General features: G+C 38.0%; 1 protein-coding gene across 1 annotated transcript in view; it reads right to left on the bottom strand.

Moving 5' to 3' along the window:
* Positions 1 to 18,783, bottom strand: part of AR (androgen receptor) — a 195,885-nt gene that overhangs the window by 33,447 nt on the left and 143,655 nt on the right. The window contains exon 3 of the mRNA XM_068962648.1: positions 2,938 to 3,054. Coding sequence (XP_068818749.1) covers positions 2,938 to 3,054 — 117 coding nt within the window. The remainder of the gene's footprint in view (positions 1 to 2,937; positions 3,055 to 18,783) is intronic.

Below are 18,783 nucleotides of genomic sequence, written 5' to 3' on the forward strand. Positions count from 1 at the left end.
TAGTTCCTAAAAGGTCCTTGGTGAAGCTCATTACCTTATTTTTATGATGAGAAAAATGAGCCTCAGAGGGGAGAAAGGAATTACCCAAAACCACATTCTTAATTGCCATTTTGGAATATATTATATAATTTTGAATTGAGTGATAGGAAAAATAAAACAAAATTATATAAATCCTTCTTCAAGGTGATCAAAATGTTGATGCTAAACCCACATCTTATGAAAAAGGAAGTCTATTATTAGAATATTCAAAAGGATCACTGTATTGACGTTTGCTTTCTTTTTTCCATTATTTGAGTAAAGTTGTAGTATACACTGAAATTGCAAGATAAAAATAAACTTGGGAGGGGTTTTCAGCAGGGAAGCAGGGAATATGAAGATAAGTTTAGCAAAATGCAAAGGTTTGTTTCCCAAACAATAGTATCTAAGAGGGTAAATACTTAGGTTTTCTTTGATGTGGCACTTGAATATACTGTATGAGTCCCTTAATTACTAGAATTGGCTTTCAAGCAGGATCTTGATAACACTTTTGTTTTGAGATGATTTCTGGTAATGTTCTGTCTGTTGGAGCTATTACATATTATAGGGCATGCCGAGTAACTCAGGATTAAAGCCAACTGGGAAGTGCTGTGAACAGCTTTACCAGCTAAATTACCACTGACCTTACTATCATAAGTCCTTACATTTGTCTAGCACTTTTTCACTTACCAAGGATATTCACATTCATCATGTCACCAGATCCCTATTACAGCTCCGTGAGAATGGTATGTCTAAATTACAGATGAAGAAATTGAAGCTTAGAGGGGGAACAGTGAATAATAGCGCTGGGCCTTTAACCTAGGTCTGCCTTACTCCCAAGGCAAGACCATTTACAAAACATCCAGAATCCTTGTACCTTGTGGACATTTCTTGAAGTTTGCCTGCCTGAAGCCCTATTGCCTAGCATGGTTCCTTGTACATAGGAGAGATTCAGTAAATGTAAAAAGGGAACTGAAACCAGAGCCAGCCACAGCACTTCTCAGCTTCTTTTCATTGTGTTGACCAAGCTCATTAAAATTTGAATACCTTAATAAATCAATTTGAAAACTTACTTTACCACTTTCTTCAAGAAATTAATTTATAGATTTATGTTAGACTACTATATGGACTAGTGAAATTGTCTATTATATATATACTTCTTTTCACAAGAGGTTCACTATAATCATGTTATAGACACTTTACAGTGGACGATATTAGCTGACATATGAAACTAATTTTAGGATTTGGGCCCAAATGCTATGAAGACTTTTATTATCATTAAACTTTACCTGTGTTAAAGCAGGTTTGCAATTCGTATCAGCAAATGGAAAACTAAGGGGCTCTCTATCTGGAAGCCTCCATCTCTTATACATAATTCAGAGAGGGCTAAATAATCGAGAGTTGAGTGTTTCAGAATCCTCACCCTGGGGTGATCCCACCACCATGAATGTTGTGACAAGATTCATATGGAGAATATTTCATCTTGACAACTCCGTTGACAACTTTCCTGGCTATCCTTCTGCACTTTCCCTCTACCCCCAGCCCTGTTTTTTCCTCCTCACTGTAGGCCACAATTGTAGGATTTCTCTGTAGTGGGTCAAGCAAAGAAGAATAAAGTTTATTTTTCTCAAATATTTGAATCTCATTTGATGTGGTTGCCTGGAAAACCACTTGTAGAGCATCTACATGCTAAGTCTAGGAGTACTAGACACTAGTTGAAAGGTTGTCTCAAACTGAGCCTGCATAAATTCATTTTTAATACTTTGGTCTGTTTAAAGAATATTACTAGCCTTCAAGGAGGCAAGGATACAGCTACCCACATGAAGTTAGAAAACTACCATGTTGATTTCTGTAAATATGCACATAGGCAGACAAGATATTGAGCACCTTGCAGAAAGCCAATAATAAACAAGTACTCTAAATCAGTCTTGAGAAGGGGAGGGGAGAGGGCAGAATTATAAGAACTTGGATTTTCCAGGATGATAATAAGTAATCAGGTATGAGGCCACAGTTTCAGGTGTTCAGAAACAGGCTTGTCTTTCTTCAAATTTCCAAATCAAAGTAAACTAATAAGCTTACTTTTCTCATGAAAGGTGCATCTTTTGGGAAGTGGCAAGTGGTAGGAAGGAACTTGGCAGTGAGCAGATGCAAACATGAAGAAATAGGAATTTGAAGGGGGAAAATGTAAGTGTCAGTTAAATCTTTCTGTAATGGTGACAGCAATCATGGTAGACATAGACTAGAGGACAGAGAGCATTTTGATGGAGGATTAACCTTGAAAGAGCTGTATCTTCATTTTGTCAAACTACTCTGTTACTAAAAAAAAAATGCTTTTGGAAATTGTCAATAGATTTGTAAAGAAAGGGAAATGATTAAAAGGCCTGCTCATCCCTGGAAGATGTGGGATAGGAAATTGGCTCTGGTTGGCAGCCTAGTCATTGATTCCAAAGAAAAGCAGCTTTTCATTCCAGGTGGCTAGCTCCACAACACAGGCAGCAGTTAACCGAGGAATATTCCTGGGTGTTCAGGGCCAGCCTGTGCCTGGGTCATCCTGCGCCTGTGACTGTTCTGAATTCCTTAGTTCTCTCATTCTAGCCATCATTTAACAACATAAGGTCAGTACCATTATGTCCCCTGGGAAGCCCTTCAAGTCAAGCCCATACTCACTCATCCTCTGATGGGTCCTGATCCCTGCTTCACACCTCCTGCTCCTATGATGAGCCCCACAGTATGGTGTAGCATGTTTAAGGATAAAGAAAAGCACCAGCTGACTGATGGCCACGTTGGATGTGAAGGGGTCAGCCTGTTTTTAGAGCATGGCTGGCCTCCTTAGAAGCATCAAAGAGGAAATCTGGTTTAAAGAGACAATAAGAGAATAAGGGAGGGAAAGGAAGAAAGAAAAGAGGAAGAAAAGTATCATACCTCCCAGAGTCATCCCTGCTTCATAGCATTTCCGGAGACGACAAGATGGACAATTTTTTCTTCGGAATTTATCAATGGTGCAATCGTTTCTGCTGGCACACAGGTACTTCTGCTTTCCTGGGAGAACAAATATAAGAGTAGACAGCCCTGTTAATGTGTCACTAAAGCCTCTCTGGAAAGTATTTCTAGAAAGAAAAGGTGTGAAGACATATCCTGGCCAATGAGAGAGGTGGATAGGGAATGGTCCCATACCATTCGATCACAAAACTCTATTACACCAGGATGATTTAATTCAATGCTGTATTGTTTGATTTTCATAGGTGTTTTTCAAAGGGATGGACAGTTCAGGTCCTGCTAAATACCTCCTTTATTAGGATGACACAACATGGGTGTTTTTCATAATACAAGTACAGATAATCCTTCTATAAAAGAGAACTCCATGTGATTTTTAATTGTTATGTGAGACAGCAAAAGAGACATAGATATAAAGAAGAGACTTTTGGGCTCTGTGGGAGAAGGCGAGGGTGGGATGATTTGAGAGAATAGCATTGAAACATATATACTACCATATGTGAAATAGATGACCAGTCCACGTTCGATGCATGAAACAAGGCACTCAAAGCCAGTTCACTGGGACAACCCAGAGGGATGGAATGGGGAGGGAGGTAGGAGGGGGGTTCAGGACAGGGGGACACATGTGCACCCATAGCTGATTCATGTCAATGTATGGCAAAACCCACAATATTGTAAAGTAATTAGCCTCCAATTATAATAAATAAAAAAATTTTTTAAAAAGTTAATTATCATACCACCAAGCTTTCAGAGTATAAAAATCAAAGTGATATATATGTGTTAGTATACTGTATTGGTGTTTTTCTTTCTGGCTTACTTCACTCTGTATAATCGGCTCCAGTTTCATCCATCTCATCAGAACTGATTCAAATGTATTCTTTTTAACAGCTGAGTAACCCGTGGTGGATTCATGTCAATGTATGGCAAAACCAATACAGTATTGTAAAGTAAAATAAAGTAAAATAAAATAAAAAAATAAAAAAACACAAAGTGATAAAGCCCACTCTTTGTAAACACAGCAAATAAAAGGAAGTCTTCTGAAGATAGAAGAAGAAAAACAATCACTGTCATGTACATGTGAAGTTGTGAGAGATACACAGAAATATATACACACAAACACACCATACACATTCTCACACTCAGAAATCCTTAGGATCATAGCTGTTCAAAGAAAAACATGAAGTTCCACTCAAAAACACATACTTCATTCCTTGCTCCTCACACAGGCCTGGCACACAGTAGGTCTTTAATAAACACTGACGGAATGAATGCTGAAGTTGAATGGAGAGATCTAGAGGCACATAGAGTTATTAACAGAAATCTAAAACATGCAGAACTTATGCTCTTTGTCCTGTCCCCAGCTTGAAATTTTTCTTCCCCTCATCCCACCCCTTTCTTTCTCCAAGTCCTTGTTTTTTTTTTTTTTTTTCTCTCATTTGCTGTCATGCTTTACTTTATGGAATAGATCAAGATTTTCAGGAGGCTTCTTTTGGCAGTGGAAGAATGTTTGCTGGAGGGAAAAGAAAGAAAAATTGAAGAGCAATTGTAATTTCATATTGGGGGGAACCCACAAATTTAGCCACAGTTCAGCTTTCCTCCCTCTTCACTCAGCCTAAAATGTACATAACGTTCACAGAAAACTCATCTATTGTAGTAGGTTATTTTATGCTGGAGATTCAGTGTAACCAGATTACAAAATTTTCCCTCCTCCCTCTCTTTTCCTCTTCCCTTTGTCAAAGGACTCCAAAATGCTGGGCTTGAAGGAACTGTTAAAGTTCACCCCAAAACAACATTTTCATTCCAAGGATGAGTTCTGGGGAGGTGACTTGACTGAAGAACACTGAATTAGAGGCACCAGAAGGAAGAAAAACTACCATTTAATAGGCATTTACTATGCACAAGGCTATGTGAGGGGATTTACATGTGCTATTTAAATAAATCACCTCAGCAATGCTTTGAGGTAGGTACTATCATCACTTTCATTCAACAATGACAAAATTAAGGCCTCTAGGCCAACAATCTTTCTACCATACTGCAAGATTTTATTTGTATAAACAGAACACATAATTTGCAGCTTCTTTGTGCTTCAAACTGAGGATGGTAATGTGTACAGAAAGGATGGTGCTATGATAACCGCCATACAGCTTTTGGGTGCCAACTCCTAGAAGGCAGGCCCTGTACCAGTTCCAGTGGGTTCATTTCTAGTGCTGTGAATGTTCTAGAACTGGGACACCCTCACAGAATCAGTGTTCCTGCAATCCTGAAGACATCTCAGAGATATTACAGGTGTGGTTACAGACTACTGCAATAAAGCAAATATGCCATTAAAGGGAGTCATATGAATTTTCAGTTTCTCAGTGCATGTAAAGGTTACATCTACAATCTACTATATTATACAGCTTCCCTGGTGACTCACATGGCAAAGAATCTGCCTGTAATGTGGGAGACCTGGGTTCAGTCTCTGGGTTGGGAAGGTCACCTGGAGGAGGGCATGGCAACCCACTCCAGTTTTCTTGCCTGGACAATCCCCATGGACGGAGGAGCCTGATGGGCTGCAGTCCATGGGGTCACAAAGAGTAGGACAAGACTGAACAACTAAGCACAAATAACATATAACATAAAGTAATAATAAAATATATAAATTTAATAATATGAAATAAAAATCCATCCCATTTGATTAGCTTGCAAAAGTTAATAACAATTTTGTACAACTTAAGTATAACAGGGATTACAACATACCTCATTATACAGCTGAAGAAAATGATGCTCATTAAAATGAAATTGACCAGCCTGGCACCACACCATTTATTTGTTCCATATCAGAGTGCATAAGGTTATGAATCTCACATATCAGAAATAACTAAGCATTGGTCACACCATCTCTACTCCATACAAAGCTTGAATCTCCTCTATAGCATTCCTGACCCATTTTTTCTTAAACTTTAGCCCACTTCATTTCTAGACTCTATTATAGGGCTCTTACTTCCAGGAAACTCTGTATCTGTCTCCTTGTAGCTCTGACCCCAAACCCTTTATTGAGGTATGTAAATGAAGACTGGAATTAAATGGGAAGATGCAATACTTCAAGGATGCCAGCTTTTCTCCCAGTCAAATCTACAAATTTAAATAAACCTGAACAAAATTTTGACAAAATAATCCTAAAGTTGATCTAAAGGGATAAAACGTGTGATATTGCCAAGATATTATTTTAAAATAAAAAAAAAAAGTAATGAGAGTTTTCCTACCAGTATTATAACTCCATAATGGTTACTACAGTTTGGTATTCATTCCAGCATAGATTGATCAGACCAGAGAAGTCAAAAACAGACTGCATATGCAATACATCATTATAAATCAGCAAAGAAAGGATGATTTATTCATTAAATGGTGTCAGAACAACTGGTTACTCATTTGGAAAAGATAATAAAGTTAAATTACCAGTTGAAACCAAAATAAATTCCAGATGGATTAAATATGTCATAGAAAAACAAACGAAAAAAGGAATTATTGAAATATTGTTAGATGTTGAAATATTGCAGGTGAACTTTTTTTTAATTTTTGAAGATTGAAAGGAGATTTTTGGAACATGACAATAATGAATATGTAAGTGAAAATTCTGATAGACTTGAAAACATTTAAGTTTTCTTACATGAAACAAACATAATAATATAATCTGAAGGCAATCACGAACTAAAAAATACATATTGGTATCAAGTATGTAAAAGCAGTGGTTAATCTCCTTGATATATAAAGATGAGTAGTATGATGAAAATATGGGCAACAGACATGAACAGGCAAATAAAAGAAAAAACACCAAAGATCAATAAGCATATGAAAATTGTACAATTTCAATTTTATTAGTAATTATAAAATATGAAATGACATCATTTTCACAAGGAAGATTGGTGAACATTTACTACTAATTAATGTTGAAAAGGTATTGTTAGTGGGTGTGTAATTTTTAGAGTGCAATTTTGCCATATATCTGAAAAGTTAAATTCACACAAAGTTCAATCAGTAATTCCACTTTTGGATTTTTTTACAAGAAAATAGCAAGGTTAAGCACCAAAATGTAGTTCTATTTATCATTATATAAAAAGGGAAACCAGTCAGCTCTCAATATTCATGTTTCACATCCATAGATCCAACCAATCATGGATCAAAATTTCAACTGCATTTATCCTACAATGTATTTTTATTATTTGTCTTTCAAGGTTTTTTCTTTATTATTGCACTATAGTTGACATGTTTGCACGTGCATGCTCAGTTGTGCCCGACTCTTTGAGACCCCATGGACTGTATGTAGCCTTCCAGGCTCCTCTGTCCATGGAATTTTTCCAAGCAAGAATACTGGAGCAGGTTGTCATTTCCTTCTCCAGGGGATCTTCCTGATCCAGGGCTCGAACCCACATCTCTTGTGTCTCCTGCATTGGCAGGCAGGTTCTTTACCAGCTGCACCACTGGGGAAACCCCACAGTTGACATACAGAATTATATTAGTTTCAGTTGTACAATATAGTGATCCAACATTTATATAGTTTAGGACTTAATCACCATGATAAGTCTAGTAACCGTCTGTCATCATACAAAGTTATTACAATATTATTGATGATATTCCCTATGCTGTACATCACAGCCCTGTGACTTATTTATTTTATAATTGGAAGTCTCTATCTCTTAATTCTCTTCACCTATTTCTCCCAACCCCTCACTCTCCTCCCCTCTGGTGCCCACCAGTTTGCTCTTGGTACTGTTTTGTTTCATTTACTTTTCAGAATCCACATATAAGTGAAATCATATGTTATTTACCTTTCTCTGTCCACTTTTTTCATTTAGCATAATGCCTTCCAAGACCATCTATGTTGTTGCAAATGGTAAGATTTCATTTTTCCTTATGGCTAAGTATATATACACTATATCTTTATCCATTCTTCTATTGATGGACACTTAGGTTGCATCCATATCTTGGCTATTATAAGTGATGCTGCAATGAACACAGGGATATATATATCTTTTTGAATTAGTGTTTTCTTTTCCTTTGGATAAATGCCCAGAAGTGGAACTGCTGGATCATATGGTAGTTCTATTTTTAATGTTTTGAGGACTAACCATATTGTTTTTGCATAGTGGCTGTATCAATTTACAATCCCACCAATAGTGCATGAGGGTCCTCTTTTTTCCACATCCTCTCTAACACTTGTTTTTTATTGTCTTTTTGGTGATAGTCATTCTAACAGGTGTGAAGTGACATCTCACTGTGTTTTTGATTTGCATTTCTCTGATAATTAGTGATGCTGAGTATCTTTTCATGTGCATTTTTGTCATCTATATGTGTTCTTTGGAAACATGTCTACTCAGGTCCCCTGCTCATTTTTAAATTGCTTTTTAAAAATGTATGTTGAGTTGTGTGAGTTCTTTATATATTTTGGATATTAATCCTTTATCTGACATATCATTTGCAAATATCTTCTCCCAGACAGTAAGTTGCCTTTTTGTTTTGTCAGTTTCCTTTACTATGCAAAAGTTTTTTAGTGTGATGTAGTCTCATTTGTATTTTCTTTTTATTTTGTTGTTTTTGTCCAAGGAAATAGATTCAACAAAGAACTGCTAGGACTGATGACAAAAAGTGTACTGCCTTTGTTTTCTTCTAGGAGTTTTATGGTTTCAGGTGGACTAAATCATTTTATATAAGGTACTTGAGCATTCACATATTTTGGCATCCACTGGGGCTCCTGGAACCAATCTCCAGCAGATACCAAGGGACAAATGCATTGGAAAAATGTAAATGTCCAACATTATGAGAATGATTAAATAAATTATTCCATATTCATGCAAGGGAACACTGTGAAGTCAATGTCTTTTTTTTTAATTTCGAAGGATATTCACAATATACTATTTCATTAAAACAACAAAATGGTGTTAACAAACAACGTATTTTATTGAATCCAACTTTTAAAAATTAATACATTAGAAATTATTCAAATTATTTTCTCTTTTGCAATGAACCTTTTTTTTTTTTTTCACAAATGAAACATTACGTACAGGCCCCATATACATAACAGATGAAAATTAAATCTAATGTATCTGAAGCAAGCATAGGAAACTTAAAACTCCAGCTAGATCTCTCCATTTCTCCCCTTCTGTGTAGCTTTATCACTGTGGTATGATAGTAGATATAAAATAACAAAGCGTAAAGCATTATATAGATCTTATCTATTGATCATTATCTAATGATGGTATCGTTATATCATCTAATGGTATCATTTTTACTCCCCAAGGCTTTGCAGAAAAGTTTAGAAATCTACTTGACTTAGTCCAACCTTCCTATCTCCTATTTCACAGATTAAGAAACTTAGAGTCCGAAAATGGGGGGTGGGGGGGTGGGAAACTTGCTTAAGATCATACAGTGAGTCAATGTCAAAGTAAGGACAAGAAACAAGAATTCATGTCTATCTCAAGTCTAGCAGTTCTAGTAGTTCAGTGCTAACCTCACACTGGTAGTAGATAAGTAGATAAAATAACAAAGCATAAGACATTATGTAGATCTTACCTATTATTATTTAAATAATATACTCCATGAATATCAGAAGAGGCAATGAGATCTGCTGAGATCATCTAGTCCAACACTCTCATTTTCAGTTCAGTTCAGTTCAGTCGCTCAGTCATGTCCGACTCTTTGCGACCCCATGAATTGCAGCACGCCAGGCCTCTCTGTCCATCACCAACTCCCAGAGTTCACTCAGACTCACGTCCATCAAGTCAGTGATGCCATCCAGCCATCTCAACCTCTGTCATCCCCTTCTCCTCCTGCCCCCAATCCCTCCCAGCATCAGAGTCTTTTCCAATGAGTCAACTCTTTGCATGAGGTGGCCAAAGTACTGGAGTTTCAGCTTTAGCATCATTCCTTCCAAAGAAATCCCAAGGCTGATCTCCTTCAGAATGGACTGTTTGGATCTCCTTGCAGTCCAAGGGACTCTCAAGAGTCTTCTCCCATACCACAGTTTAAAAGCATCAATTCTTCTGCGCTCAGCCTTCTTCACAGTCCAATTCTCACATCTCATTTTACAGATGAGGAAATCAAGATCCAGAAAGCAGAGTGGACTTGACCAAGATTAAATGAGTCAATGATAATGATAGCACTCTCAGGTTTTTGCCCACAATATTCTTTGCACATTTCCTTTATTACTTCAAAGTCATTTTCATATTCATTATCTGGCTGAGCCTTCCTTCAGAGTAGGGAGGGTACAGGCCATTATCTTCAATTTATGAGGAAACCTAAGATACAGAGTGCCTATTGATACCAAAGAATATATCCCAGTTTCAATACAGGTTACCATATGCTTTCTACTGAACCACTATAACCAAAAAAATATTTTATTTGCCTCTCATATGACTTATTTGTCCTGTATTTTATCCATTTACCCACTGCCTCTTCCTAGTGTCAAGGAAGAGTAACACTTGAAGTTCCTGGGGAAAGCAATGGAGAGAGAGGAGGTAACCCATTGTGCTTTGCATACTATTCTAGGTGACTTCAAAGATGCTGACTCATTTAATTCTTGTAAAAATTCTTTTTGATAACTGCTATTGTTATTTTAAGGTTGAGGAAAATAAGGCTCAGGGATGCTGAATGACTCACTTACAGTCACCAGCTAATAAGTGGAAGAAGCAGAATCAGAAGCCAGGTCTGTATGACCTGTGATAGAGATGTTTGTCTTTGTCAGTGTGGTATCTTTTCTCATCTGGGCCCTGACGCTATACTTAAAAGAAAGAGGTAGCACAGAATAGTTAAAAATCACAGAGCAAGAAGGAGAAAGACCTAAGGACCAGCCCTGCTGTCTCACTGAATCACTATGTGACCAGCTGTATGTTTTTACTTCTCTCTTGATCTTCCCTGCACCGGCCCCCACCCCTGATATATAACTAGAAGGGAATCTTAGGCATAAGAGAACAGTAGAAGACTATGGAAGGTAGGCTCAGAAGTCTTCTATTCATATTAGAACTTGTGCTGAGAGTCTCAGAGTCCACCTGAGTGTGACTCAAGGAGAGATAAAGCCAGTCTGCATTTCTATCTTGTTTTTCCAATCTCGACTCTCTTGACCCTAAAGGCTTTGTCTGAAAAACAAAAAACACTGTATAGAAACAAGTAGCTAAGTGTCTCTTTCCTGAGTGACCTACATAGACTGAAGGGAGACCAGCTCCTGTTTACAGTCACATATCCTATGGACATTATTTCTCTGGGGCTGAGACAGTGTAGAACCTCTGACCTAATCACTCAAGGGCTCTCTTCCATGAAAAGTAATCCCAAGCATTATTGTTTTCTAGTACTTTTTTTTTTTTTCCTCCTAGAATACTATCTTTGGACCTGTGGAATAGGTTAGACGACTCTAAACAACACGGTCTGTGCTCTGCCAAAGGGCAGGTCTTTTATGAGAAGGACTTATAAGGTAGCTGAGTCCTTGTGATTCTAAGGATTTAACCATTCCCTTACCTGACCCAGAAACACAGATGGCCATTAAACCAGTACCATGAATGGGCCCTCAGCCAGGCCCCTCAGCCACTTCTCAATGGGAAGGCTTCTTGGGAGTGGTTATAAAGCCATGATCATTACTGATTTTTTCAACATTATGGTTAGCTCTAGAGAGGCTGATAGGAATCAAGCACACACTTCTCTTCTTGACTTTCTGGATCTTCCACAATCTGGTCCAAGCTCCACAAAACAGAAATATAAAGAGTACTAGACTGGCAATCAGAACAGTTAAGTGTCAAATCCCAGCTCCAAATGGTCTAAGGCAAGTCTGAGCTTTGATTACTCTCTAAAAAAAAATGAGGATAAAAATAATGGCATTGTCTACATCCTAGAGTTTTTACAAAACAAATTATATAGAATGTATGTGAAAGTGATTTGTAGTAGGGAAGTATTAGATACGTGAGATGAGTTATGTATAATGTTGCTGACTCTATCTTGTCTTTCATTTCACTCCAAGAGCAACTCTCTTATGACTATGCTGTTCTCTTCATTGGCCCCTCCCCTGGTCACAAGCATTCCATCTGTGCTTCCTGCCCCCAGTACATACACACATATTTCTCTGTTAAAGAAAACCCTGCAATATTCAGTTCTAGACCATCTTTCCTGTCTACTGTATTTCATATAGACCTCCTGCTTCAAGAATACGGAAGTAGAAGGTGAAGGTGACAAATTAGATGGTGGCTAGGTCATAAACAGCCTTGAACACAATGCTATGCAGTTAAACCCTTAATATAATGAAATATTTGAAGACATCATTGAATTCAACCATAGAAGATGTTTAGTAACTATCCTATGATAGTTAAAGGACAATCTTTGAGTGCATACCTACTACGTTTCAAACATAACTCTAGGCAACTGGGAAAACAACAGCGAACAATACAAAGGCCTTGCCCTTAAGCTAGGTGAACTTTTGGTGGAAAAAGACAAACAATAAATGAGTGATAATAACTTAGATATTTTCAGATGGTGCTACATAAAATGAAAGAAATAAAACAGAGTGCTGTGATAGAACAGGAGAGCTTATTTTGTATAGTAGGAAAAGATTCTCTGAGGATGAGGTTTTGAGATGAAACTTGAATAACAGAGACAGACATGTAAAATTCTCAAGAGAAGTAATAGCAAATAAAAGTCTTAAAGTCATGAATGAATTTGATGTGTTGTTGGAACAGCAATGTGGCCTGTGTGGCTGGCATATCGAAAGGGAGGGGAGGTGGTAGGTTAAGTTGATTTGACTGTAGAACCAGGTTGTGCAGGGCAGTGATTCTTAACTTTGGCTACAAGCCAGAATCACCTAGGGAGACTTTACAAAATACTTATGCCCAGTTTCACTCCTGATAGCTCTGATTCAATTGACTGGGGGCAAGGGTAGGCACTGTGATATTTTTAAACACTTCCCTATTTTATCTAATGTGCAGCTAAGGGAGAGAACAGCTGATGTTGGCCTTGGACAGTGAGTTGATTGCTTATGTAGTTTTGCAGGTGACACCAGGTAAAATAACTGGATGAATGTTTGACATTGAAATAGCATTTGACAACTCACAGAACACTTTTCTTTTTCTTTTCTTGCTTCTCAGGAGACTGCTGAAGTTCAGTCCACTCAGATGAACAGTGTAGGGAGCATCAAACAGATGATGTTCTTCATATGGGATTTGGAAAGACCATCTTGGAGAATTACAGGTTCCAACCTCATCAAGGAAAACACTATGAAGAATAGGCAGTTCACTTCTGTCAAGGTCATCTGAGATTTGGTCAGACCCAAGTTTTATGTTGTCAAGCTGTCTTCCCTTATGTTCTGTCCAGTCTTGTGCTGGAGTTGGCTTGTAGCGATTCATTAGAAACAATTCTGAGCATCTCTTCACAACTTTACAGTCAATGCTGACATACTGGTAGCTTAAAACTGGTCCTCATAAAATTGTCTCAGTTCAGTTCAGCTGCTCAGTCATGTCCGACTCTTTGTGACCCCCATGGGCTGCACACCAGGCTTCCCTATCCATCACCAACTCCCTGAGCTTGCTCAAACTCATGTCCATTGAGTCGGTGATGCCACTCAACATTCTCATCCTCTGTCATCCCCTCCTCCTCTTGCCTTCAATCTTTCCCAGAAGCAGGGTCTTTTCCACTGAGTCAATTCTTTGCATTAGGTGGTCAAAGTATTGAAGTACCAGGTTCAGCATCAGTAATTCCAATGAATAGTCAGGACTGATTTCCTTTAGGATTGACCGGTTTGATCTCCTTGCAGTCCAAAGGACTTTCAAGAGTCTTCTCCATCACCACAGTTCAAAAACATTAATTCTCTTGAGCTCAGCTTTCTTTATGGTCCAACTCTCAAACCCATACATGACTACTGGAAAAACCATAGATTTGACTAGATGTACCTTTGTCAGCAAAGTAATGTCTCTGCTTTTTAATATGCTGTCTAGGTTGGTCATAGCTTTTCTTCCAAGGAGCAAGCATCTTTTAATTTCATGGCTGCAGTCAAAATATGCAGCTATTTTGGAGCCCAAGAAAATAAAGTCTGTCACTATTTCCATTGTTTCCCCATCTATTTCCCATGAAGTGATGGGACTGGATACCATGATCTTAGTTTTTTGAATGTTGAGTTTTAAGTCAACTTTTTCACTCTCCTCTTTCACTTTCATCAAGAGGGTCTTTGTTCTTCTTCACGTTTGGCCATAAAGGTGGTGTCATTTCCATATCTGAGGTTATTATTTCTCCCAGCAATCTTGATTCCAGCTTGTGCTTCATCCAGCCCAGCATTTTGTATGATATACTCTGCATATAAGTTAAATGAGCAGGGTGACAATATACAGCTTTGACGTACTCCTTTCCCAATTTGGAATCAGTCTGTTGTTTCATGTCCTGTTCCAACTGTTGGTCCTTGACCTGCATACAGATTTCTCAGGAGACAGGTAAGGTGGTCTGTTGATGAATTTTCCACAGTTTGTTGTGATCCACACAGTCAAAAGATTTGGCATAGTCAATAAAGCAGAAGTAGATTTTTTTGTTTTTCTGGAACTCTTGCTTTCTCAATGATTCAATGGATGTTGACAATTTGATCTCTGGTTCCTCTGCCTTTTCTAAATCCAGCTTGAACATCTGGAAGTTCATGTTTCCCGTACTGTTGAAGCCTCACTTGGAGAATTTTGAGCATTACTTTGCTAGCGTGTGAGATGAATGCAATTGTTTGAACATTCTTTGGCAATGCCTTTCTTTGGGATTGGAATGAAAACTGATCTTTTCCAGTCCTGTGGCCACTGCTGAGTTTTCCAAGTTTCTTGGCATATTGAGTGTAGCACTTTTACAGCATCTTCTTTTAGGATTTGAAATAGCTCAACTGGAATTCCATCACCTCCACTAGCTTTGTTAGTAGTGATGCTTCCTAAGGCCCACTTGCCTTCAGATTCCAGGTTATCTGGCTCTAGGTGAGTGATCTTGCCACCTCTTCTTAATATCTTCTGTTACTGTTAGGTCCATAACATTTCTGCCCTTTATCATGCCCATCTTTGCTTGAAATGCACTCTTGGTATCTCTAATTTTCTTGAAGACATCTCTAGTCTTTTCCATTCTATTGTTTTCTTCCATTTCTTTGCATTGATCACATAGAAAGGCTTTCATATCTTACCTTCTATTCTTTGGAGCCTTGCACTCAGATGGGTATAGCTTTCCTTTCTCCTTTGCATTTCACTTTTCTTTTCGTAGCTATTTATAAGGCCTCCTCAGAAAACCATTTTCCCTTTTTGCATTTCTTTTTCTTAAGGATGGTCTTGATCCCTGCCTCCTGTACAATATCAGGAACCTCTGTCCATCGTCCTTCAGGCAATCTTGTCTATCAGATGTAACACCTGTAATCTATTTGTCACTTTCATTTTATAATTGTTAGGGACTGAATTTAGGTCATACCTGAATCGTCTAGTGGTTTTCCCTACTTTATTCAACTTAAGTCTGAATTTGGTAATAAAGAGTTCGTGATCTGAGCCACAGTCAGCTCCCAGTCTTGTTTTTGCTGACTGTATAAAGCTTTTTCTTCTTTGCCTACAAAGAATATAATCAATCTCATTCCGATATTGACCATCGGGTGCTGTACATGTGTAGAGTCTTCTATTGTATTGTTGGAAGATGATGTTTGTTATGCTGAGTGTCTATATTTTGGAATACTAATGAACACTACAAATATCAAAGCTTCCCACTGACTCTGCTCCCTCAGAGTCAGAGATCTAGTTTATTGGCACAATACCAGTCCTGCCCTCATGGTAGCTTTACTTTCTTCTACTTGAGTATGACCACCTTGTCCTTTTCTCCATTTACTTTCATCCGAATACATCTCTGGGGCCTGGTAATATGATTAAAAGTACAGTTTATATAGTCTGAATTGCATTTTAGAAACACTGCTATCTTCACATACTTTACCCAATAGAAGTTTTCCTGGACAGTAGTGTATAAATCATATTTCTTTTTAACTGAATTCTCATTTGAGTATACAGTGGGGATTGATTATTTAAAGAAACTTGGTATTGAATAGTGCTGTAAGGTCAAGATAATAATTATTTTGTAAAATCAACAGTAACTATTTCATTTATAAATTTTATCAAATTCACATTTTGCATAATCTTACAATCTTTGTGGAGGAAAATTTGACTACAGCTTTCAAAATTAGAATGCATATATGCTTTAACCCAGCACATACATGTGTGACATGACATATATACAAGAATATTCTCTGCAACATTGTTTATAATAGCAGGAGACTGGAAACAAGATGAATGATCATCAGTAGATAAAGTTGTATAATGCAGCCATTTAAAAATGAAGCAGTTCTGTATACACTGAGTAGAATAATCTCCAAGATACATAGTAAAGTGGGAAAAAGATGCAAAACAACACAGAACACAAATTCTCTGGGCAAAATTGACATATTTTTATGTGCCTATAAATTAATATACTATGTATACAAGAAACTAAAAATTATTTGTTGCCTCTGAAGAAGAGAACTGCATGCCTGAATGATGGGGAGTTGGAATTATTTTTCACTCTTTAACCTTTTTTGATTTAACATTTTTGAATTATGTGCATGTATTGTTTAATTTAAATAAATAATACACTTAAAATAGTTAAACCTCTGTTATAAACTTCCCTGTTGCCTTGAGATAAATCACTTATACTCTCTGGGCTTTGGTATCCCTACTTACACAACAAGGGGCTTGTTCAGAGAGGAAACCAAAACGAGGTGCCCCCAAGCACATCCTAGTTCCCAGTTTATTGAGTCACCACTCACAAAGGGTGGTTGCCTGTTCACCATATTGTATAATTAGAGAAGCTGCTGCTCTAATAAGGCCAGAGACCGTACTCCTGCTGTTGACAAAATAAGCTAGTCAATAACTTTATAATACTATTGGCTTCACTGACTCAGTGGACATGGGTTTGAGCAAACTCTGGGAGATGGTGAAGGACAAGGAAGCCTGGTGTGCTGCAGTTTATGGGGTCACAAAGAGTTGGACACAACTGAGTGACTGAACAACAACAAGTTAGTCTACTAATAAATGTCTACTGAAAACCCAATAGTCAAACCCTGTGCTGAGTCTGTAGAAGAGAAAAAAAAAAAAAAACATAACACTTGCCTTTTAAAAGCTTGCAATCTAGTGGGTGATAGAATGAATAGACATGAAATAGCAATAATACAAAAGAGGATGAGAGAATTCTGGAATGAGGCAAGGAGGTGTAAGTCATGGCTTAACTACAAAGGCTCACTGTGAGGTGCTGGGCAAGTCAATACTTTCTATTAAGACTCAATTTCTTCATATATAAAATGATGGAGGAGCACAATGAGGAGAATTCAATAATCTCTCAATAAATTAATTCTCAGCCCAGAGTTTAAGAGACTATAGGCATAGACTATGAAGCTTCTATTACCTTTCTTAGCTATTTCCTAGTTGGCAAAGAAATATGGTGTGGTGGCAAGAACAGGAAGTTAGAAATCAGAGGGATGCATTATGAGTCCCAGCAATGTCATTTGCTAGTTAGGGACACAGCATGTGCATGTGTGCTTAGTCGCTCAGTTGTGTCCAGGTCTTTGTGACCCTGTGGCCACTAGCCTGCCAGGCTCCTCTGTCCATGGGATTCTCCATGCAAGAATACTGGAGTGGGTTGCCATGCTCTTCTCTGGGGGAATCTTCCTGACCCAGGGACTGATCCAGCATCTCTTGTGTCTCCTGCATTGCAGGTGGGTTCTTTACTGCTGAGCCACCAGGGAAGCCCATGGACATAGCATAAACTTTGGCAAATAGCATAAACCTTTCTGAATCTATTTTCCCCTTTGTAAAATGGGGATCATAACAGTCACCTTTGGGAAGCCATGGACATTTAAAATAATATATGCAAAACATCTGGGAAATTCTAGGTACTTGGTAAACAAGAGTTGTTTGAATGGTATGACTTTGCTGGAGTCATATGGAATGTGGAAAGAGCAGATCAAGGTTGAGGTTACTGCTGAAATCTTTATTGTGCAGCACTCAAGGACTGTGCTTAATGTTATTTATTTATCAAGTGCTCCATAATAAAACATTTACCTCAGAGTTTTCTTACTATATAGTTTTAGAAATAACGGTCACCTAAGATCAAATTTGAAAACTGAAAGTTAATCTGCAGCTCAAGCACACCTTCATTATACTCCCTTTATGAGTGCTATTCTGATTTGACTTACTAAAACTTAAAAAAAAATTGATAATTATCAAGATTATAGTGTATCTATATCAAAACACTTACATGCCTCTTGACAAAAGTAATGACGGGGGTGGGGGGGAGAAGGAGAGGGAGAGGAGGAGGGGAAACAAAAGGAAGAAAGGAAGAAGAAGAGAGAGGAGAAGGAAGAAAGAAAGGGAGAAAGAGGAAGATAAGTGGAAGGCGTCAGGGAAGAGGCAGGAACTAGACGGTAAAAGAGACAAGAAGAAAAGTAAAAGAAAATAAAAGGTTTATAGAAATAAAAACCCTATCCTGGGCCCCACTAAAGACCTACTGATCTATGTGACAGCTTCAAGAAAAGCTGAGAGGCCATTACCGTCCCCCACCCCCAACCAAGCGCTGCCTCACTGGGCTCAACATTGCCTGTGATGGTGGAAGCATTCCTGGTTGCAGGAGGGAAGATGTGAGCTTGTATCCCAATTATTTCATAGCCATCTTCTCCAAATCTCTCCCAAACATTGTTTTGAGTTTCTTCCCTTTAGAAAATCACCCTGTGATGGACTCAGAGCACTA

The sequence above is a fragment of the Capricornis sumatraensis genome, chromosome X, assembly GCF_032405125.1.
Source record: "Capricornis sumatraensis isolate serow.1 chromosome X, serow.2, whole genome shotgun sequence".
In the NCBI taxonomy this organism is placed as follows: domain Eukaryota; kingdom Metazoa; phylum Chordata; class Mammalia; order Artiodactyla; family Bovidae; genus Capricornis; species Capricornis sumatraensis.